We start from the raw sequence: 23,973 nt of genomic DNA, 5'->3' as shown, positions 1-23,973 counted from the left end.
TGTTTGCAGCTCGTTCAAGCAGATGACGAGCGAAATAGTCAAGAATTTTCCATCGTCAACAAACATGTAATTAAGCATAGACTTTTAATTGTTCATATTCCAAGACGCAAAATTATTTTTCTTTGGGGGCGAACGATATGGCTCAACCTGAAAACAGAATTAAAATAAAACGTTAAAAAATTTGATTTTAGAAATAGCTGGAAGTAAATTGTGTGCTTTGAACTCCCTGTATATTGTATCATTGAAAGTTTCATTAGTAGGATATTGAGTTTTTACAACATAATAAACAGACTTTTGACAAATGAATCCATTTTTGGGGGGGATTTAAAATCAACTAGTAAAAGATATTAAATGACAGCCAGCAACACTTTACCGCTGTAGTAGGAGAACTCACATTTCCCCGATCCTTAAAACTCTTCACTGGCTGCCAGTTTCTTTCAGATTCCATTTTAAAATTCTGGTTCTTACTTTCAGATCTATTCATGGTCAGAATCCTCCTTACATCTGTGATCTGATCCAGCCTTGGCCTTTTAAACATGTATATTAACTGTGTATTGTTTTGTTGTTCAAGCGCTTTGTGACCCTGGTCTAGAAAGGCACTTTATAAATAATAATAACTTACTTACTTACTTATTTTCAGTGTATGATACAATAATGTTAGGCTTGACTAGTGTGTTTAAATGAGTGCAATGTATTTCTCACTTTTGTGTCGCATTGTTGAAGGATTATTGAAAACCATCCCACATATTTAAACCTTACATTATTAAGCCCGAAACGGTCTAAACTTGAACCCTCGCAGAGTAAAGACTCTTGAGCCAGCAGTGATCTCTCACCTAAAGCGTTGAGCTTTATTCGACACGTCAGTGAAGGTACACCAAACAATAACCCTGACATCGTCACCACACTACGTTCCACAAAGAAACATCTTTTTTTTTTGTAATGAGCAGCAGTGAATGAGAGTGACACGACCAGAGTTGACAGGAAACATAGTGAGCTAAAGAGGATCCGAAAGATCCTGGCTTATTTTTTTATTATTTTCCAAAAAAAATGCACTTGCGGTGGTAATGTCAGCACACACACACACACACACACACACACACACACAGTCCCAATCATTCCCAAAATCTCATCTCAGCTTGCAAATATTTAAGGTCAGCGTTTGCAGATTCATTTAATAAACCTTTCTGTGTATTTACAGCAGTTCGTTCCTAAACAATATGACCAGATATAGACGTACATCTCCGACACCTTCTCTTCACCTGCCTCTGGCCCGGCTTTTGGAAAATCTGTTCCACTTTGAAATCCATTTTCTTCAGATGACTCTCGGCGCACTTGTCCGTCATTTTCCAAATCACCCAAAATATATGCACACATAACCAAAAAAAAAGGAATAAAAAGACAAGAGAAACCTCTAGATTCTCCAGATTGCGAAAAATAAAATGTGAGGCCAAAAACAATAAATAGACTTCCTCTGTATATTTCTGTCTTTCATATGTACAGGTGTGGAGAGTGAGTCTCTACATGAGCACACAACTCTTGGCGCGGTCCTTCCTCATGGCGGGCGCCTGGTCCATTTGTTCAGTCCGGCCCGGCAGAGGCGGGAGGGGCAGCTGGGACACTCGCTTGAGACCCCTGCGGGAGCTGCTGCGCTTCAGCGGCGGCTTGTGTGGTCGTCGCACGGATGCCAGCGTGGTGATGTGGAACACGTCCCGGACGCTGTTCTCCGAGACCTTGGAGGTGCACTCCACGTAGGCCACGGCTCCGATCTGCCGGGCTATGGTGCTCCCCTGCGAAAACACATGTTTTTCGTCAGAAACGCTTCTCTTTCAGGGGAGTAAACTTTCATTTTTAAATATCGACAAAAAATGATCCCACAATGGAGACATTTGCAGACTCTGGAATGGATGTATGTGAACTTTTCTGGATGAAACGATATTTGAAATTGGTGACAGAGATACAAAAAATTTGCAAAAATATTTGTATTCTACAAAAAATCTCCAAAAATCAAAGCTTTTCTAGTGGTGGTCCGATGAAGCTTCATGAAACAGTGTCATATTGTTTAGAGGTCAGTAGGTGGCGCCATTAGTTTAGAAATGATGTGATGTTTCATTAGTTGTTCAAAACAAAAGAAAATAGTGCAGAGACCGCCATCTAGTGGGCTCTGAAAATAATGACACTGCCTAATGAAGCTTAGACATCAGTAGTTTTTTTCTCTAAAAATAACCTTGATTAAAAACTATGAAAATTGGATGGAAAATGTATTGACTAAAAAGAGAAAAAAAAAAGAAGTTTGATTCCCTGACAAATGTATTTGTGCCTGGTTAATTGAGCGACACCAACATTTAGATTTTTTTTTTATCCTTTGTGTGAAATTTAAAAAAATAATAACGTTTTCTTCTTTATTTATTTTAATAATTGTTTGTTTTTATTCTAAGAAAAAATGTGAAATATTTTTAATCCTATTATCTCAAGGTCAAGATGACCTAGAGGCACACAACAAACGAATACCATAAACACGTTTGTTTCGGGTCTTCAGGGTTACCTTGACCCAGAGATAACGCAAGGGTTAAGTGAAGCTATTTATAATGGATGATGGCGAAAAAAAACAAAACAATTTTAACCGTTTGTCCAAAAGCTCTAGGCGGCAGGGCTAATGAAATTGTTTCTTTTATCAAATAATTAAGTTGGATTGTTTTTTTTGTTGTTTTTATTGTTTTTAAAGATTTTTTCTCAAGATAAATAGTAAAGTTTAAGAAAAGTCATCTTGTTAAAAGTAATGTATTTTATTATGATTATGAACCAAAAAACAGAAGGGAAATATGGGACTGCTTTTTTACCATAAGGTATCTATTAAATATTATGCTATGGATTTAATTTCAGTGACTAAAGCTCACATGGAGAGTCCAGGGGGAACATTCCCGAGCTGAAGTGGAGAAGAAGGTTGTGACGGATGAGACCGCCACATATTTCCCACGACTTCAGAAATCTCATCGACACACTCTTTTTTTTTTTCTTCTTCCTCTTCCTCTTGATATTTATCACGGCGGCGAAATGAGAGGCTCCGAAACTATTTAAGGTGGAACTCTACGGCTGGAAGGTGAACCAGCAGATTGCTGTGGGAAGCGGAGAAGAGCGATCGGATCTCAGGCGGATTAGCGCGGAAATGTGGAGTTCAGCCGGTGGTCACTCCGACTGAGGACGGCTGCTCTGTGTCGGAATTCAATTTGAGATCAACAAAGGGATACCGGTTAATGGATTGAAGCGCTAAAATGTTTATTGTCGGCATCTTTACACTGGCTAAAGATGCTGGGCTGTGACTAAATAACTCTTTTACGCACAATTTTATGCGGAACCTTTTATTTTTATGAAGAGGCTCAACGTCATTACAAAGAGAGAAAATGTCCTCTTTGAAGATTTATTACATTCTACCTTCATATCACTGGCGACAATCTAATTTTAAAACTGTTGCTCTGTAGACAAGGGATCAATAAAAGGTCACCTAATTTGCTGATTTAAGTGTTTATTAAATTGTTCTAGGACCATTATTATACTCATCAGTATGTTTATTTTTCCACAAAACTCTTGTTTAATTAAGATATTTATATTAGAAAATACGCTTAAGCCCCACCCACTTAAAATGCACTGTTTTGGCTGAGAAGAAGCCTCGTCCAAGTAACCACGCCCACTCTGCTCTGATTGGTCACAAAAAGACTTGCATTCAAGGACTAACATAAATTTCAAACTCGCCCCTAAAACTCCCGTTTTGTACATGTAAAACTAATAATAAAAATAAGGTTTACGGCTTAATGTACACATTACAAAAAAACCTAAAGGCAGAAGTAACTCTCACCATGTTTACATAAATATTTATTTTTGTTTCACGATTAACATGTATGTACTTAAACGATTTAGAGCTTCTAGGGAAGGACTTTTCACCAGCGTGAAGTCAGAATGTATAATTTAAACCCTAATCTCGTTTGGCGATATTTCAGACGGGAGAGAACTTTATTAAGTAATTACTTCAAAATGGAGCAACGAGATTATGAATGACCTACTGCATTTTGAAGAGGACAACTTCAAAATGTAATTAAAAAGTAAATAAGTCAGGAGATTTGGGTTTTCACATTACAAGACCAAAATAAAACATTACTACAAATATCAAAATAAATATATAGAAATGAATATTGATAGACAGAAGGTTCAAGGAGACATTCAGCCTCAGTTATGTGGGGTCGGACGGACATAATATGTAGATCTGACCTTGACTCAGAGGTCAACATGAAACAAAGTCAGTCATTCGTCAATGTCACTTTTTTTTATTCTCCCTGCACCTTGAAAAGACTTGAATCTGCATGAATCTCTCCCTCCTTCAGAAAAGTATTTCTCGGCACTAAAGCGCCTCAACCTCTCGCCCCGGAGCCACCACGATTTCCTCGTCAGCACAATTCGGTCAAAATGCCAAGCCCAGCAGCATGTCCCTCCGGAGCTGCACAGCACACACATCCTCACAAACCTCCCGTCCTATTGGACGAGTGCTGATCTTGGAAAGGTGCGCATTAAAGCTGAAGCTCTTTCTAATTTCTTTTCTGCATCGGTTGTTGTTTTGAACGCTGAATTGACTCGTGGAACACCTTGAAGTGCTTCTGACCACTTCACCTTACGACATCATTCTGGATGAGGAATCAAACCAGACACCACAATTAATCTTCATTTTTAAATCAGCATCGCGAAGGTAAAAAGAATGTAACTTTAAGATTTTAAACAAGACTTCAAACTACATACGCGGCACAGAAATATTCTTCGGTGTTCTAATGCTGGGATTCTGCAGATAGTAAATGATTAATGAAGAACAGAAGCACTTAGACTTAGTGCATTACTCTGACAACAAGCTCATTTCAAATGGCTTTACCAAAACACAGGGTTCATTTAATTTAAGAATTGTTGTAATTCTTGACAAAAAAAAAGTCCCCTGACTGTAAAAAATGCAAAGAGCCAGTTGAAAGAGAGAGAACTTGTGATGGTCTGATGAAGCTTCATGAAGCAGTGTCGTTATTATCAGAGTCCACTAGATGGCAGTCTCTGCACTATCTCCCTTTGTTTTGAGCAACTGTTCTAATGAAACATCACATCGTTTTTAAACTGATGGCGCCACCTACTGACCTTTAACCAACTTAACACTGTTTCATGAAGCCTCACTAGTGAGAACATGACACTATCCTCAATTTCCCATGAGAATCTTTCATTTTAATGTGTATATTTATTGTTGTTCAGGTTAGGGGTAATGCTTTTAATGTTTTTTTCATTTTACAATGCATGCAATTATTTGTATTTTATTCATCAGCTATTATGTTTGACGATATCTCAAAACAGGGAATCGACAAAAGAAAATGTTTTAAAAAAAATACATTAGAATGACCAAAAAAACCTTAATGCTTTTTACTCAGTTAAAAGAAAATGGTCATAAAATGTAATTTATTGTCCAATGGTCTTAAAAAATTAACTCACCTGTTCATGGGTGACAGGTATGAGTCGCTGCTTCGACAGCTCCCTCAGCGTGTTGACGTCCGTCCTCATGTCCAACTTGCAGCCCACCAGGACTATTTTGGCGTTGGGACAAAACTCCTGCGTCTCTCCTTGCCACTGCGAATGAACCGGAGAGGAGACCGATAAATACCACCAGTCATACTACTGGAGAGAGAGAGTGAAGAGCGCTTGATCTTTGGCTTCTCCAGCACTTAATAACTGGGCCTACAGAGACTGATGGACTCTTGATGACAGTTTGGCTAAAGAGATTGAACGGGATTCCGACGACTTAACGGCGCTCGATCAGATGATGGTGGCAGTAAATCAGAGCCGAAGTCAAGTATCAATAATAATATTCAACTGTTAGAGTCTTTGGTGGCGCTAAGCCAGGCTCTATGATCTGTGAGAAGTCGTCTCAGGTTTCGACATTCTTACGCCTGAAGGATACCATAGAAGAAGACACAGCTCTGCCCTTTGACTGTATTTATGTGGCCCTCGTTGTCATGCTTCTCTTTTATTGTGAAAGGTCAAAGGAATATCTGACAGATTATGTAATAACTGACTATTTTATGTTTTATTTATTGTTATTATTCTTAACTAGTCTAACTGTACAAATTATTATAGGGCTCTTGTTTTTGTAATTTTTGTGAGTATTTATTGCCCATCAAAAAGATAACAGTGAATATCAAAAAATATATATTTTAAAGTGCTATCACACCAGATTAAAAAAAGGTTTACATTAAACATAATATATTATATTGAAAAAATAACAACATTTCAGCCTTTTTCAATGTTTACATCCTATTCTATTTAGGCTTTTTGCTCATTTTTATATATTTTTTTGCTTGATGGCCCCTCACAACAGTCAATTTTTACAATGTGGCCCCTTAAGAAAATCCTTTGTTTTAACATTTACATAATAATATCCTGTGTGCATTTTTATTCTTATGTTCTCTAAGAACTCTTAACTCAGAATGTCATTTTTGATGTGATATTGTAAAGCATTTAAACTCAATTATCTACATTAAATTTTAGCCTTGAAGTTTAACCCTTGTGTTATCTCTAGGTCAAGGTGACACGGAGGCTTGAAAACAAATGTGCTTGAGGTATCCCGGTCACCTTGACCCAAAGACAACACAAGGGTTAAATACCTTTTTCAGCATGTAAAGTATTGTTAAAACTATGAGCTTTAAAGCAGGGGCCTGAAGTGGATCAAACAATCTATACAGTAGAAGCAAAAAGTCCTGCTGAGCTCTCACCACAGAGAGTTACAAACCCTTCAAATCCTTCATGGATTCGGATGGTAATCCAAGACACCATTTAAAATGTGTTTCTTATCAGACATAGCAGGATTATATACAAGAGATTAATAGATGTTTTATTTATGACCAACCAGACATTTATGCTGTTTATTGACCTTGACCTACTACAGTCAGAACCTCCTGTAGGTGGCACTCTAAAGGCTGATCCTTTCAGGTTTCCCAGAGGCTCTCAGTGTGCGGTTCGACTCAGACAAAAGTTTGTCATAAACACTGGCCCAAAACCTTTGTCTGGTGGATTTATAACCGAGCCTGTCGTGTCCCACACTGAGCCGCCGCACACTTCTGAGGGTCTGCTGCTGGAGTTGATGTTACTTAAGTGAGAGACCACCCAGGCAGAGACCCGGACTTGCTGTCTGGCAGAGGATGAAAGACGGAAAGAAAGGTCCAGGAGGAATTTAAATGACTTGTGATTGAGACGGATCAGAATTCATGGTCACATATATCGTGTGAGTGTTTCCACCGGATACATGACTGAGCGTGAGCGTCACCAATCTCTCCTGCATCCACTTTTTACGCACTTTCTATAGTTTTTAACTGTACTTTTATTGCAGTTTATGCCTGTTCTACTCACCTTTAAGTCAACTATGGACGGGAAATGATCAGTTCCTTTTTAGAGTTATAGCAAAAATGTATGTTCATTTAAATGTAGCGACTGGAGCTTAACTGTCTTCGTCTTCATTTTACTTCAAAAAAACAACTTATAAACATCCAGATACCTCTGTGGTGCTCATGCGCATTGAAGCCTCGACATGAGGAATTGTTCACACCTACAATGTGTTTGAATGACACTTCAGGCAGGAGCTGAGAGAATGATAACTTCCGCTACAAACAAACTTAAAATATAAACGTATTTAAGTTTTTCTAAACAACTTCTCTCGTTGAGGCTTCAATACAAGATGGACGTTACAGAAGAGCAGTATAGATGTATTTGGATGTTTTTAAATTTGTCTTTTTGGATCATATTACTCTGAAAATAATCCCAGCCCTTAGTCGTCATGAGGGTGAGTAGAAAATAAGGGAAATTTGAACATCGTGTAACGCTCACTTTAAGCCAAAAAATAAACTAGTTTTCAGTTGAAAAACATTTTTCTATTATGTACCCAAATAAATCTAAAGCTTAAGTTTGCACTGACAGCAAACAAACACAAAAACATGAAAGGATGTTAAAAGTAAACAAGTTTTTCGCTTAATACTTAATGCCAAAACAAAAATATAACTTTTGAGTGACGCCAGGATTTCATTATATTATATTTTTTGGTTTAAAGCCAAGTCTTTTTTGCCGCCATGTTGTGGATACTGGTCTATCTCCATGTGTTGTTTGTGGTTTCCATCCCAGGTCGGGCTCAGATGCTTGGATCATCACCTCTGCGGAGGAGAGACCATGTGTTGTTGAGCGCTCCTGAGCGCTTCAACCCCTTAGCTTTACCTAACAGCAGGCTACTACACGTGTGCTCTGGTTCTATTAACTCCGTGTGCCCAATTGTGATTGTTTGATTTCTGCACCAGCAGGTGCTCGAGCATGAGCTGTGACACAGCAGGGAGTCTGCTCCAACCTGCCGCTTTGTTTTCCCTTAAACTCCAATTAGCCATTTAAAAAAAAAAAAGTTGCACTCCTTGTGGTCAATGACACACAAGGAGTAGGTCATACACACATGTCTATAAGTGAAAATTAAAACATTTTAATAATACAGTTTAAAATCATACAATAAATTAAAAAAAACACTGATAGCCACTATTTTCCATAACTTGTTCTAAACAAAGTGTTTTCTTTTTTTTTTTTTTAAGAAATACATATACAAATGATCCAATTTACAAATGCAGTTTTAGAGTGATCTTAGATTAAATAAAATAAAATAATTTTCAACTTTCAAAATGTCTAGAGGGAATCTTGGCATGGTAAAGAAAAACATTTTGACTAGCCACGATTAGAAAACCAGATTTTAAAGTGATAATTCAAACTTCACTCATTTTCTACTCAACCTCCTATCGACTAAGGGTTGCGATTAAAAAAAAAAATCAGTTCCTTTTCAGTGTTATAGACAAAAATGTATGTTCATTTTAATGGCGACCGGAACTGTCTAAAGACACGTAAAAACACCAAAATACTTCAGTACTGCTCATTTGTAACATCCATCTTGTATTGAAGCCTCGACATAAGAAATTGTTCAAAATGAAATAAAACTAGTCTATATTTTAAGATGTTTGTAGCAGAGGCTACAAGGTTTCTCAGGCTAAATCTCGTGAGAGTTCCCAGTGTGTTCGCCCGGACTGCAGAGACATTACATTTGGGCAGTATGGAAATATTTGGATGTTTTGGTAAGTCTGCTTAGATGATGACAAGTGAGCACCGGTAGCTACATAAGCATAGGCATACGTTCCTGCCTATAACTACTGGTTTAAGATATAATTGCTTCCTATAATGTTTGCTGTTATTAATTGCGTTATGGAGAAGGGGTAGGTTTAAATAAGCTTATGCTTCAGCCTACTCCTTTTGGGACATATGGGTTCATATCATTATTGTTTGACTATTATTGTTTTGACTAGTGCTATCTTTGTTTCTCTAATATCATCAGTTTTGTTTTATTGTCTTATGGACCTACACATGTTCGGAATAAAGCATTCAAATCAAAAATCAAATCAAATGTGTTGATTTGAAATTGGATACAAATGTTAATAGTACATTGAAAAATCGCGATGTTTAAATCCATACATAAAAACACTGACTAGGGTATTTTCAAGTTGTGGTTGGAATCGGCCAAAATTCCTTACACAACAAAACGTTGTCAATGCCATGAATGCTCTGACAGACACGCCCCACATACTCCAAATGCCATATGTCTCACCTCACTGTGTCCATCAGAAAAAAAAGCACCTCTGACCTTTCAGCACAACCCTCTTCTGTAGCTGGTGTCCCAACAAAAGCTTTGATTGTTTAACCCTCTGTCCAGCCCCCGCTGTCATCCTTCCACTTCTCTGACCCCCCACTCGCCATCAGGGGTCAAGAGTCTAATTCAGGAAGGCGATTTCTGCAACAGGTTTTTCACGGCGACCTGATTTAAGTTTGCTACCGCAACAGCTTGAGGTCAGAGTTCATGGCAACCCTCCGCCGCTGGCTGCATGGGAAAAGCTCAAAGCCCGGCCGCGGCTCTGCCTCCCCCTGTTGACAGAGTGCACTCAGGCTCGGGAGATATTTGTGGGCTTCAAAACAAGGTGCCGTGGGTTAGATCTACAGAGTCTGCGGGGGCATTTCGGCAGCTCCCCACAGACCGCTAAACACGTCAGCAAGTCAGCCGTGGGAACCAACCGTGGACCTCACGGGGCTGTTGCTAGACGGGGCACATGGACGCAAGATGAAGATTTTAAATGACACATCACAGAGACACCAAGAGTCTGTGTTTGTATTTAACAACTCTGTAAAATACGCCCATGACCGAAACCTCTGCATGTCTCAACTTACTGTACACCACCCAAATGTCACATGACTAGTCAGCTTTAAATTTAAACTCCCTTTCATTGCAATCCTAAATTCAATCTTCCCGCACTTATTTTGCATTGAATTCATTGGCAATTCCTTCATCTTTTCTCTTTAGAAATGGCATTTTTCACAAATACAAATTCAATGACTTGTACCTGGTTTTAAATTGGTAAACTACATTTTGCACTTCCACCACAATTAATTCTGGAGTAGTTAGTCATCTGATATAGGTCCCACCAACCCAGCTGAAAAGCCTGACCTTCTTTTAGAAACTGTCTTAGCAAGGAGAGTTGAGGTCAAGTGTGGCTGTTTTCATTGAATTAAGAAAAGGTTTCTTTGGGTCCTTTTGATCTATTGTTGAGTTAGAAATGTTCAGGGTTTCTATAGTTAAGCTACCACATTGTATGTACCAAATAACTTGAAAGTTAGCCGTGCCAAAAAGTTATATTTTTACCGTTTACCAATGGGTTATTAGACCAAGAAAACTTTGTTTTCTAGAACTGAAGTTCTTACATTTACAAAAGTAATTATTCTAAGAGTTGTATTACCAGATAAAGTTGTACTTAAATAAACCCTTTGGATGTGGATATGCCATTGGTTGTGTTGGTTTAAAACTTTTTTTTTCTATTTAAATAGAATGTATATCAATTCACGTACATTCAATGGGGGTTTGAGTAATGAACTAGCTTACATAGAAAACATGTTCTTCATCTGTATACACTAGTGTTTTTAGAGTTCCTATTCACTTGTTATGTGAAAAAAAAAAAAATGTTCAATAAGCACAGCATACAATTGGAAATAAAATTAAAATGAATGGGACTGTTAAACTGAAAAATCAGGCCAAGATAATATCTTAGGCATTGAAAAAAAGAGTGATGTGAGTTGTTTACCATGAGCCAACTGCATTATTTATTCATGGGTGTGTCAGTCTTCTTCTAACTTGGGGGCTGGGTCAGAACTGTTTGCCAATTAACAGTCCAGAGTACCTGCTTTTTCCAGACCAACTACTGGAAAGAGGTCCCACCACATTGGACATGGGCTTTGAATGGCCTGCATTCCACGGCAACCATTGCAGAGGTGGCTCTGAGCTGTGGCGTACACGGAGGTGTTGGGTGTCTTCAAGCTGAAGAAGGATGCTTAGTGGGCGTTTATCAGGCTTCTCAGAATCACTATGCAGGAAACAGCTGCTGACAGGCCAAGCAGTGTGCAGCCATGGCTGTAATCAGGGCAACAAAATCAGAAGTAGGAAGACTTTGGTGAGGCCATGGGGCACTGTTGGCGCTCGCAGAAAGTGGCACAAAAGGGTCAATCTGAATAATCCAATACTCAATCAGTTCTCATGTGATTTGTGGACTTGACAAAGGCATTCGAAACATATTTCTTAGGGTATCATCATGTTGTCCTGTATCCAGTAAATAGCCCAATTCCTATCCAGTGAAGGTTGGATTTAAACCACCTTTTCAGTTCCCACTTTCCGTGCAAATACAATTTTGGTCCAGGTCCTTCATTATAGTAAAAACAGGATCTCATTCCTGCTGTTTGCAGATGATGTGATGCTCTTGGCTGCTGAGTTCCTGTAGTACTACGTGGTTGGATTTGCAGCAAAGCATAGACCGTGATCCTCAGTAGGAAAAGGGTGAAATGCCATGTCCAGGATTAAGCAAAGATATTTTTTAGGTGGAGAAGTTGAAGTGCAAGATCGTGAAGTCATGAGCTCTTTGTATCTGCCTGTCGAGCTGAGCCGTGAGTTAAATTACCAGCCAATCTCAATTTCTACACTCATGGTCACAAACGTTGGTATGGACTGTCCTTTATAGGTAAACTGCTTAGCTCCGTCAATCAATAGAGACTCAAAATACATCTGTGTATCCTCCACATCATCAATGGCTTGGTAACATTTTGAGGAGACCTTTGAGCAATCCTTGTGGGTCTCTTTGCTCTCGTCCCTACCCCTGTAAAACAGTGAATGGATATTTAGCACTGACCTTCTTGATGACACTGTCCAGCGTCTCCGGGCGGCTGATGTCAAAACAGATAAGAACCGCATCTGAATCTGGATACGCCAGTGGCCTCACGTTGTCGTAATAGGATGAACCTGCGGATGAACAATAACATAAGGCAAAGGTCAAAACGACTTCTGCAGGAATTCCCGTGTGTAATATTTTAAACCGATCCGATCGGGGAGTTTCCTTTACCCCGAACATATGGCTCCTTCAGTCCGTCAGTGCTGAAGGTGAGCTAAAGGTCAGGCAGTAGCTCAGAGAGTAAACATGCAGCCATTTTGCAGATGCTAATCACCGTGGCGCACTCGTGCACTTCTGTTTGAGGAGCTTTGTCCCCTGAGCTGCTACGTACAAACATCTGTCCTCTTTCACAAGGAATGTCACAGGGTCATTTATAGGCACACATCTAGATGAGTATGCTCAAGAGACCGTACGTTCAGCTGCAATAGAAAACAACGGCCGCATAGAGGACAAAGATTGAACTACTTATTATTCTTTAAATTAAATTAGGTCTTTAACTTTTTCTTTAGTCGTAAATAAAAAAACTAAGTTTGATTTCTATTATGAAATCAACTGAACCATTCATTTTCCCGGGTCTAGTTATATATCTCAGCATTGAAGACAATCCTATAGGCTTCATGTCACGAAGACTGTGTAGTCGTAAAGGCTTGTTACTTAAACACAAACTGCATAATTGAAAAAAAAACACAATGATGATAAGTATTAGCATAGCCACACGATAGCGCTGAATATACACACGCGTTAAATAAAGAAAAATGAGATGGAAGCCAATTCTATGAATATCAGTTTTCTCAAAGATTGATTACCCCCCAAAAAACTGATGATGTATAGAGAAAGAGAAAATTACGAAGAGAGAAATTTGGGTTTCAGGAGAAATTTTAAAACTCTATTATAAACTGAGAGAACAGACCACTCATTTAATCCCATAAATGGCCTCCTTATAATTCAATACATGATCAGCATTTGAAATATGATCACTCGTACAGCAGGTGGCAGAATGGAATTCGCTTGATAAAAAGGTTTCTTTGTGTCCATTTGTTCTATTGAAAATGTAGAAATGTAGAAACTATAGTTTAATTGATCTTTCAAGTTTTCTAATCCAAATATATTTAAGTATTTGTAGAGACAAAAAGTAATAGTATTACAATTATTGCATACACATATATATATATTATAGCATACACATATATATATATGTATACATATAACACCATGAATAGCTACTGAGTGAATACGCACATATTGTAGCACATAACAAAGTCCTAACAACTCCCAGACGCTTTTATGTTCCCACTGCAATTTGAATTCTAAAGCCCTTTGTGCGACTCTTGGATACCTTGAATCACACACCCAAGTGAATCAGTGCTTAAATGCCTCACCAGGCGACGATGGCAACACGTGCTGCCATCGATAACAAGTGGAAATGAGGTTTATCTGTTAATCTCAAATGTCTTGGTTAAGTCTGCTTTGAAGAAACGGCAAAACAATGTGTTTACAATCATGATGTCAAGAGATTAAAACCAATATTGAGAGAATAATTAATTTACCAAACATTGCAGAGAAAGGTTCTTAAGTTGTATTAATTTACATTAATTATTGTGGAGGAAGAAAATATTAATAAATAAGAAAAACATGTTTTTTACTGGAAGAGATTTTACTAGTCATTTTAGTTACGCTGTATTTGAGCATACTCCCAAGTGTTGGCTGCAACCTTTAGTCTCCAGCAGCAGACAGCACATTTAAGAACAAGTATTCTACCATTCACCAGACCCATCAATGTCCACTTCAGGTGGTGACTGACCTTTGTTTTTCGACCCAACAACTCAAACACAAGAAGACCAACACAAAAAAAACTGAAAGCAACAACTGGATGAACAAAAAAAAAAATGCAATTTTGACCTAATTGTGACTGTAATATGACACTAGTTTACAAGTATCAATACGTCCACAGAAAAAGAAAGCATTTGTCACTACATACATTAGATAAAACCCAAATATCATCATACTAGAAAAATCTTGACACTCAATAAGATTTTTTAACTATTGCTGTTTACGTCTGTGGATGAAGGACTGTCTCTCTGCCTTCATGGTTCCAACTCTTGTGACGCCCTCATTAGAAGACTTGTAAAAAATATCCAGGCTCCGGGTGAAAAGTGGCAGCCGCTGTTGGCAGCTCACTCAGGGGCTGGTACGGATTTGAACTCTCACTCACGTTCACGGGGCGCAGTCACTTACTTTCATCCAGCTGGCCCTTAAAAAGGAACCAAGAATCAGGCAACTAACTATTATATAATGAACAAATGATCGCATTTTACGTATAGACACCTTTTTCATCTAAAAGTATACTTTTTATATTTTATCTTGTATAAATATTGGTTACAATTATGATTTCCAGAGAATAAAATGAACGTTAAACTAAGCCTGCCTAAGTGAAACGACAAAAGTGAATGTTATTATTAGTTGTTAACGTGTTGCTACCAGCTTGGTACAAACCTGCCTGTTAAAGTGAATTGTGCCTTTGTTTGGGTAAATAGAGTGACAACAATAGTGCCACAGCCTGTTTGAGCATCACTGCATCTCTTTTGTCAACGCTGGAATGAGACGGGGACAATGGTAACACACCGTCCACAGCTCTGGTCCCGTCAGTCAGTGTGCTGACCCGGACCACTGGGAGCCCCGGTCTGACATATTAATGAAACCGGAACGTTTTTTCCTCCGCCATCCCTGAAAAGTGCTGACTCACCGCGCTATTACTGATCTCCTGATTGTTGACTTTGAGGGTCCATCTGTTAATATGCAGCGTTGGCCTCTTTGCAGACTCTCACCTGCTGCTTGAGGGCGTCATGTCATCAGTAAGTGGACGAGATGAAACACTTGATATCTTCTAATTAAAGCCGCACCACACGAGGCTGCCGATAAAAGTGTAAACCTCCCTCTGTCTCAGCTCAACCTCTGACTTCTCTGCAAAAATAGTAATAACTGAACGATCATTTAAAAACACCTTCTAATTTTCTTTGTATTAAATTATTTTGAAGAGCGTAAACCAGCGAACAGTGTGCAGTCAATAAGGCACATGTTTCATCCCTTGGTTTTCTCAGGGTCAAGGTGTGAGTATGTATTTTTGGAAGCCATAGAGGTCGTTCACCTTGACCAAGAGGCAAGAGACCTGCTTGGCCATTTTTTAGGTCACCAAAAGCCATAGCTGGCAAGTGTATTTTTTTTTACCAATAGCACACCTGTAATGCATGTTAAAATCATGAAATTTGCTAGCAAAGCATCCATGCAACGAAATATAAATTCAAATAGAAGGACATTCGATAAAAGATGCTGAAGTATGTTTGGTCGTAAGTCAATGATAATTGATGCATGTCTTGACCTTTTAAAGTATGTAATTTAAATGTGTATTGTTTTGATTATTTAAGCACTTTGTGACCCTGGTCTAAGAAAGAAGCTTAACAAATAATAATTAATTACTTATAATAATAATAATTTTGACATAGCTCAGACAGTAGATCGATCCCAGATCTGGATATGATTGTATCGTGTGTACATAAACAAAAAACTAAACCCTAAATGTGAGCGCTGCCTCGCAGCCTACTCCCATCAGTGTGTGACTATGTGTATGAATGGGTGACTTAGCTTTTAGTGCTGAACAAGCAGAGAAAGTGCTATATATGTAAGGAAAGTTCACCATTAAGCTAAAGACTGACTAAGTCCCTTAGTCCTTTGGTCCTAATATTATTCTGCTTTCATTGTTTAGTAAATCACAGATGCGAGCCTGGTGGGCTAGCTGATGGTGGCTATAACACAGGTCTATCTAATGAATGAATAAAATAGACAAGTGTATACAAACAATAGTGTCTCACTGTGAAAGGATACACTTGGCACTTCTTTTCAGGTGAGTTGGAGGCACAAATGTTATGTCTAAAATCCCTAACATGTAAAATATTGTCTTGATTATTTGCTGTAAAACTGTATTGTCCCGTTTAAAAAAAATGAAAGGTTTTCACGATTTTGAATACTTGTTGCCAGGGAACAAGAGAGACCATCGTACCCTTCTATTTAGTAGGCATTCTGATCACTTTCTCATCAAGCCACCTTTTGTCACAAGCTTCCACCAGGTCTCTGTAAGTCTGCCCTCAGATATCCTCACTCTTTATGCATAACCCTGATGAAAGAAGAAGTCTCCTCACGTCGGCTTTTTTTTTCTGTCGCCTCAGACCACATTATTATTTCCACCTCACTCGTTAGCGAGATATTTCCACCCAGTTGTGCGGCTGAACGAGCCACGTTTGATGAAAGCCAAGCATTGCTTACGTCAACTTTCGGTTTCTGCCGGTCGCAGACAAATGTGTCCCTTATTATGAATCAAAGCGCGGCAGACCGGAACCCGGGGAGAACGGGTCAAGATGACGAGGAAACTGAGACGATTTAATGACTTTGACACCGGGGCGCGTCCAAGATCCCATGACAGGAAGGATCTGAAAAAAAAACATCTGCAAAAAGTGATCGTGCTTTTGTCACTTTAAATTTAATTCAGGGCTTTAATGAGGCGTCAGCGAAGACCCCCGGAAGATCACAGTGATTGGCAGCTGCTGGTCAGCAAAGGGATTGCAACAGCAAAGCACTTCAGAGACCATGAGTGACGCTGAAACTACCTCAGCACTTTTGCAAAGTCACAAAAGAGGAAGGAAAAGTGCTGTGTTGAAGGAGGAGAAGCTATAACCAGGATGATAAATTATTAAATAAAAAAGGGAAGAAGAGGACGGAGATCGCCTGTATCGTATGTACGATGCCACACTTGAGAAGTCCTCAGAAGTGAGACTGCCGATAAAAGATGATGTAGCGGCGGAGGACAGTAAAAGAGCGGGCGGGAGAGTGCAGTGGGTGTTTGGGAAGGTAATGAAAGCAATGGATTCAGCAGGACAGATCAAATAAAGAGCCAGGAGAGCTCCGGCGTTGGCTACCGGTGTGCTGGCCTGTGCCCGTTTGCTGCGAGGTGGAACAAAAGGTCAATTGAATTTCCCACAGAGGTAGAAAGAGATGGATGGAGAGAGGGGGTGGCGGGAGGCAACGCCTGGCTGGAAACATCCAAAACCATCATGCCTGGCTAGAAGCGCTGCCCTAACGCGTCGTGCCAAGGACGGGCATAAAACAAACTCCTGAAGCATTATTCTGATTTACCATCTGCAATTCTTCACACCGGGTGTAACAGTCGAGGCTGACTAAGCCATGCTCTGGCAGAGCAATCTAAAGGCCTCTGATACGCCTGGAAGAATTTCCTGGATGAGTCTCGAAAACCGTATCTTGTCCAATTAGCAGCTGAAGGAAGCTCTGAGATTCAATTGTGCCACTTTAAAAGATTCATACTTTTCAACAACTCGTTTACGTCACTCAAAAAAAAAAAGCTATTTCACAGAACCGTTACTACACTGTTTTATGCCTCAAATAACTCATTATTTTGAAGAATTAAAAAAAAAAAAATGTTCATATAACAGTGGTGGGGGTTTCACTGTGCCTTGATATATCTTTAATTTACAGCAAGAGCCTATTATCTCATTGAAACCTGTGATTATACAACTGACTAGGAGTAGGAGGCAAAGTAGGAGCCTTCTGACCAATAATAATGGGTGATTTGGAAACTGTCATTTGACTGACTTATGCAACAGTATCTGGTGCAGAATTCAGTGGTGTTGTCATTTTCACCATTTTTACACTGCCAGATGGTTAGCTCAAAATCTATGTTTATAAATGTCACTGGTGACTTATGGTGATAATAGTGTAAGCTAAGGTCAGAAACAGAGTTTAAGAATGTGTACGATACAAGTAAAATTATGTTAAAAAATAAAAAGTACAAACACACAGATAACTAAGTTATTTTGAGCCTCAGAAAAGATACATTTTGTTTGGCCTGAGACTAAGACATTGGCTTCAAGAACCATAGATTAATAACTCAAAACACTAAGGAGGCTGAAACCAACCAGAAGAAAACAGTTATGTTCATCTTTTAAGTTTAAGATCCGTTAGTTGACTGCATGTATTTCTCTGAGGGAAGACCGTCCATCGCTTCAGAAAATGTTTATTTTCCTTCTGTTCATCTTTCATGTCTGGATGAAAGAGAATGTTGATTACATCAGAGGGCACGCAGTCAAACACCAAGTCTAAACAGAAATGACCATTTCAGTAATTACTTTTTGTTATGATTTATTTTCTCATGGCAGAATGAAATGTTAATTAAAATGAGATAATTTAGTTCAGCTTTCAATCCTCACTCAATTAGTAACTGTGTCAGTTCGAAGCCTTAGAAGGTATTAGAAACATGGGTGGAAGGACGGACAGATGGATATACGGATGGATGGACGGATGGATGGATGGATGGATGGATGGATGGATGGATGGATGGATGGATGGATGGATGGATGGATGGATGGATGGATGGATGGATGGATGGATGGATGGATGGATGGATGGATGGATGGATGGATGGATGGATGGATGGATGGATGGATGGATGGATGGATGGATGGATGGATGGATGGATGGATGGATGGATGGATGGATGGATGGATGGATGGATGGATGGATGGATGGATGGATGGAGGATGGATGGATGGATGGAAGGATAGATAGATATATGGATCGATAGATGGACAGATGGATGGACAAATGGATGATAGGATGGATGGACAGATGATTGGATGGATGGATGAAAAAAGCAATGACAGTAAACACTTCCTATACTTGGGAAGGGACTAGGTTAATTTAAAAAATACATCATTATAATTGAAAATTAATTCAATTCAAATTTTCCTGATCTTTATAGCTATCATAAATCACATTTGATTTTATTATGGGATATATTTCAGCTATGGCTGTATCTAAAATTGGTTTAATCATTTATATTATGACTAAATTAAGCTTTATACTCAAACACTATGATGGTCCATAAAAAGGTGTAATTACATCAGTAGTGGACTATTGGCTCCCTTAAATGTTTTCTTGGATCATCTTGCTTTTCTTTTCTGCAGGTTTTCAGGTAGAAAAATAAATTACTTGAGGTAATAGAGGGCAGGAGTGTCCTTCCAGTGACGAGTCTGCCATAAATCAAACAAAACAAAACAAAGTTGGGAGAGAGTCGAACGATGCAAAAGGTACGTCATTGATATTCACACATGCATTTTTTTCATCAAGGACTTTCAAAACTTTTCACCGTAAGAACAGGAAACTTCTCAGACCAGAAAAGAAACATGACATCTCTTTCAGAGTCCTGCTTTCTTTTTAAACCATCTGTTTCTCCTCATTCTCTCTGTCAAACACCTGCTTGTGTTCATTAACACTTGAGTTAATTTAGCACTTTGTTTTAAGTGAACACTTAAATTTAGGATCACAATTTGCCTCCTCGGTTTATTCACTTTCGTCACCAATGCCATTTCCTCGTGTTGAAATGACTTAAAGTACAATCAACACAACATATTTTAATGTTTATGCAACATTTTATTACACAAATATAAATACCATGTATTAATATTAATGGTGGATTTAACTTAAATCTTGTTGTGGTGATGGGTGGATGTGCTACATTTAAAATAAAAACAGGCGAGGATGGAAAACACATTCAACTAGACTAAAAGGAGGGTAAATGCTCTTCAAAGTGGTGTGAGCATACTAAAGCATGTGTTTTTTTGTTAACAGGATGCAATAGAAAATTAAGGTAACTAAATAGTTTGTTAAGTTGAATAAATGAAACGATATGGGATATAAAGTAGAAAATAATGTTCCAGAAAAAGTATACTTTCCTTTCTTTATTTGTCACAAATGCAAGATTGATAGTCCTTGATAAAAAAAAAAAAGATCAATCACTGTACACATGCTAAAGTCCACGGAACTAGCATCATTAAAACGGCGTTAAAGAAGGAAAAAATGACAAACAAAGGCATTGCAAAACATTCAAGCTTGATTTATGCATCAAAACAACAAGGAAGTACCGAACGAAAATAAGGACTTTTTAAAGAACAACAAACACAGCATCTGCTTCTTTTTTTTCTTCCTCCTGCAGCTGCGTTTCTCTTAAAAGCCACCTTCAAAGCAGAGGAGAAACATTTCTATTTAGGGTGGACGAGTATCATAGCAACCTGGAGGGACACATAAGGCTTCATTGTGAGGAGAAAAGGAGCAGCAGGAGCGTGTGGAGGGTAATGACTGAGACACCATCACAGGTGAAGAAAAGAGTCGACTTCAGGTGGTTGAGCAGACCTTTTCTTCAAGAAGGTGTTGTAGGATTCTGTATTATAGAAGCCTAAGACGCATCTTTCATGGTGACTAAATATACAAAAATGATCATTACTCACTCAATACTATTAACGCGAAATAGTGACCTTTTAATTTTCACTATTCAAATACCTGTTGCACTCTGTATAAACTTACTGTTATTTATATTCTCATAGTTGGTTTACTCTAAAAACAAACACACCATTTAACGATTAATGATTACTTTACTAAAATATATTACAGCTCCTCTGATCACACTGCCTCCCCACCCTCCTGTAATGTTTTCATAGCTTTTTTTTATACCAAACTTGAGATTTGTTTGTATAAGTAAAGGTACAGGAGAGATCATAGTTGTTGTCTAACAGCACAAGACGGAATATCTGTGTTTTGGCCTAATTCAGCTTGTGCATGGTCGGCCATCTCATCTCTTCAGTCGAGAGCACTACAGTATATTAAAGACATAAAAATAAACCCTCGAAAACAGCGAGACCGCAGAAGGTAAACCACAATACGGCGATGACCCACAGTATTATGTTATTTGTTTTTGTAGCTCATGCACTTCGTGAAAATCTTTAAACACACAATCTATTGGTTTACCCAGTACCTCATTTTTTTGTAAGTTGCCAGCCTTATAACAAGTTTGTAAACCAATGATTATCAGCCCTGGGAACCCCAAAGTATACTTCAGTAATACGTAAAGTACTACCCTGCTAAGCTTCCAGTTGCTAGGTTTCCAGCTGACTATTTTTATTATTCGCCGAATGAAAAGTTTTTTCCCCGGTGAGCTATCTTGTTTGCTAACTAATGTTAGCATTTTGTCTGCTCACAAGGTATTAAGCAAATCCTTATTAAGACTGTAATATGATTTTTTTCTCACATACAAACGTTTCAAAGGCATCTTACTTTTACAAGAATTGATTTTCTTGTTTTTGTTTTGTTTTTTTCTCTTACCCAAGTTACATTTTACAGTACTTCCCTAACATTGGTACCTTGGTTATTTATTTACTAACCTGTTTATATTTTTGAGTGATAGTTGTACCTTGTAACACTAGCCAAAAAACATTTGTACCTTAAATTAAATTGACTAATAAAATGTCAGATATTAAACTTTCAAACTTAAACTAATCATCTCTCGTTTACTTTACTTTAGAATTTTTCAGTGTAATAAAGTGGAACTTTTATGTTTCAAATGGTTTACACAGTAATGTGACTGCAGATATTAAAAATGTATGTCTAACCATGTATGTGTAACAGTAATGTAACTATAAGATATTAAAAATAAGACTAAGAGGCATGTGCAATGCATTATTTAACTCTTCTGCAGCTGTATAATGAAATAAACCCAGACGACCTGTGTAATTGTCGTACATTTTTCTCCAAATCTTTTCTTGTGCTTTTGTTAATATAATTGTTATTGTAATTGTTTCACTTCATTTTTTGTTTGCTTTATCAATTAATCAATCAAGGATACTTTAATTCTTTGATTACGTTTTAATTAATTAACACTTAATTAGATGTATTTCTATATTCTGCAAAATAAATAGTACTCGCACACGCTGTGACTTCTAGAGACAGGGTTTTTGCTTTTAGTGCCTGAACATTTTACAGTCTTTTTTTCCATTAGTAGGTCACGAACGGACGGCAATGGGAAGCAGAACTTAAGTTAATTGTTTTTAAAAAACTCAAATTGGACTAGCCTGATTTCTTTTCTATTTCAGGTTTCCATTAGTGGAGTTGGCAGAGGAAGGGTCGGCGTTGGAATCAGAGCACACTACGAAGTGATATCGGAGGACACGCGCGGCAGCTTCTGATAACTGCAAGACGTATGGCTTCACTGTGGAGCACGGGGCTAAAACAAAATGCAGATTTCACCTCGGCTGCTAATTCGTTTAGCAGCATTCTGGAAACTAATGGAAAACAAAGGCTGTCGAGGCTGATAAGGAAAGATGTCAGGTGAACTCACACCTCAAAGTGGGTCCTGATAATGAATGTGGCAATTATAACAAAGTGTAGCTCACGGCATGGTGCCTCTGGTGATTGAAAATTAGGAAGTAACTAGGTCAAACCTGTCAAACTTCTTCTCGCCGGGATTGTCCAAATATGACTTTTATCAGACTTTGTTCAGGGCTGTTTGTTTGCACAAATGAACGTGTCAGACATTCAAGGCAACATGAGGTTTGAGTAAATGGCAGATATTTCTTGTGTCTTCATGCATAACATTAAGAACAGATTTTCCAAAAATTCGGATGAATTCTCTGTCTCTTTAGTTCATGGTGCACACCTTCTTAGTTAAGGGCCTTTATTAAAAAACATTAATTTACTTAAGGAAACTGTTACATTTTGAAAAGATCCTTTTTCCTTCAGAACAGCCAAGTCAGTGGCAACAGAAAACTGAATTAGGGTAAAAAAAACAACTATACAATGCTACAAATTAATTAATTAAGGGACAGCTAATGTGCTGATTTAAGTGTTTCTTAAATAGATCTTGGACTCTATTGTACTCATCAGTATGAGTCTGTTTGTACAAAACTCTCTTTTCATTGAAATAGTTACCCTAAGCTGAGCCCACAAAAAAAAAAAATGTTTTCTGTGATGAAACATTTAATCCATTACTGAGTATTTTTAAATGAAACAAAACAAAGACATAGATAAGTTGAAGACAACGTTTGGCTTTTTTTTTCTTAATAAATTCCTCTAAGCGAAAGCTCTTGAATTATTTGTTATATATATTGTTTTCTATTTGTATTTGTGTGAACTTTAACCTTTTATCCGTAGTAAGTAAGTAAGTAAGTAATTTTTATTTATATAGTGCTTTTCCAGACCAGGGTCACAAAGCGCTTAAACAATCAGAACAATACTCAATAAAGTATATACTTTATAGGTCAAGATAAAACTGATAACAACAGGAGTTCCAGAAAATCAAGGAAAAGCCTGAACAATTAGAAACGTCTTAAGATGTTTCTTAAAGGAGTCAGTAGATCCATCAGAGAGAGAGGAAGATCGTTCCAAAGCTTAGGAGCAACAGCCTGAAAAGATTTCTCTCCTCTGGTCCTGAACCGTGTGCGTGGAACCATCAGTAGATTCTGATCCACAGACCTCAGAGCCCGAGCTGGGGTGTAAGGCTGGATCAGATCAGTGATGTAAGGAAACCTATTGGCTATTTATTATGAAGTGGAATGTCATATTTCTAATAGTATTTGTAATTGCTCCATAAATATGTTTTTCAATAACATTTTCAGTAGAAAACTCGACTTCCGAATATTCCATAGCTACAACCCTGGTGAGATCGGAAAATGTGAGTAAGGATGATGACTGGGATATGAGTGCACACACAATTGTTTCTGTAAATTAAAGTGCACTT

The 23,973-nt window shown here is 38.2% G+C and overlaps 1 protein-coding gene across 1 annotated transcript in view; it reads right to left on the bottom strand.

The window, feature by feature from the left end:
- Positions 1 to 822: 822 nt before the first annotated feature.
- The window catches only part of rnd2 (Rho family GTPase 2), a 42,048-nt gene continuing 18,897 nt past the window's right edge, over positions 823 to 23,973 (bottom strand). The window contains exons 3-5 of the mRNA XM_087810014.1: positions 12,306 to 12,415; positions 5,506 to 5,640; positions 823 to 1,787 (exon numbers count right to left, since the gene is read on the bottom strand). Coding sequence (XP_087666140.1) covers positions 1,518 to 1,787; positions 5,506 to 5,640; positions 12,306 to 12,415 — 515 coding nt within the window. The 3' untranslated portion in view covers positions 823 to 1,517. The remainder of the gene's footprint in view (positions 1,788 to 5,505; positions 5,641 to 12,305; positions 12,416 to 23,973) is intronic.

Source organism: Callionymus lyra, chromosome 15 (genome assembly GCF_982586985.1).
Source record: "Callionymus lyra chromosome 15, fCalLyr1.hap1.1, whole genome shotgun sequence".
NCBI lineage: Eukaryota > Metazoa > Chordata > Actinopteri > Syngnathiformes > Callionymidae > Callionymus > Callionymus lyra.
Note: the sequence above shows the minus strand (reverse complement) of the source record. Positions and strands in the feature narration are given on the sequence as shown.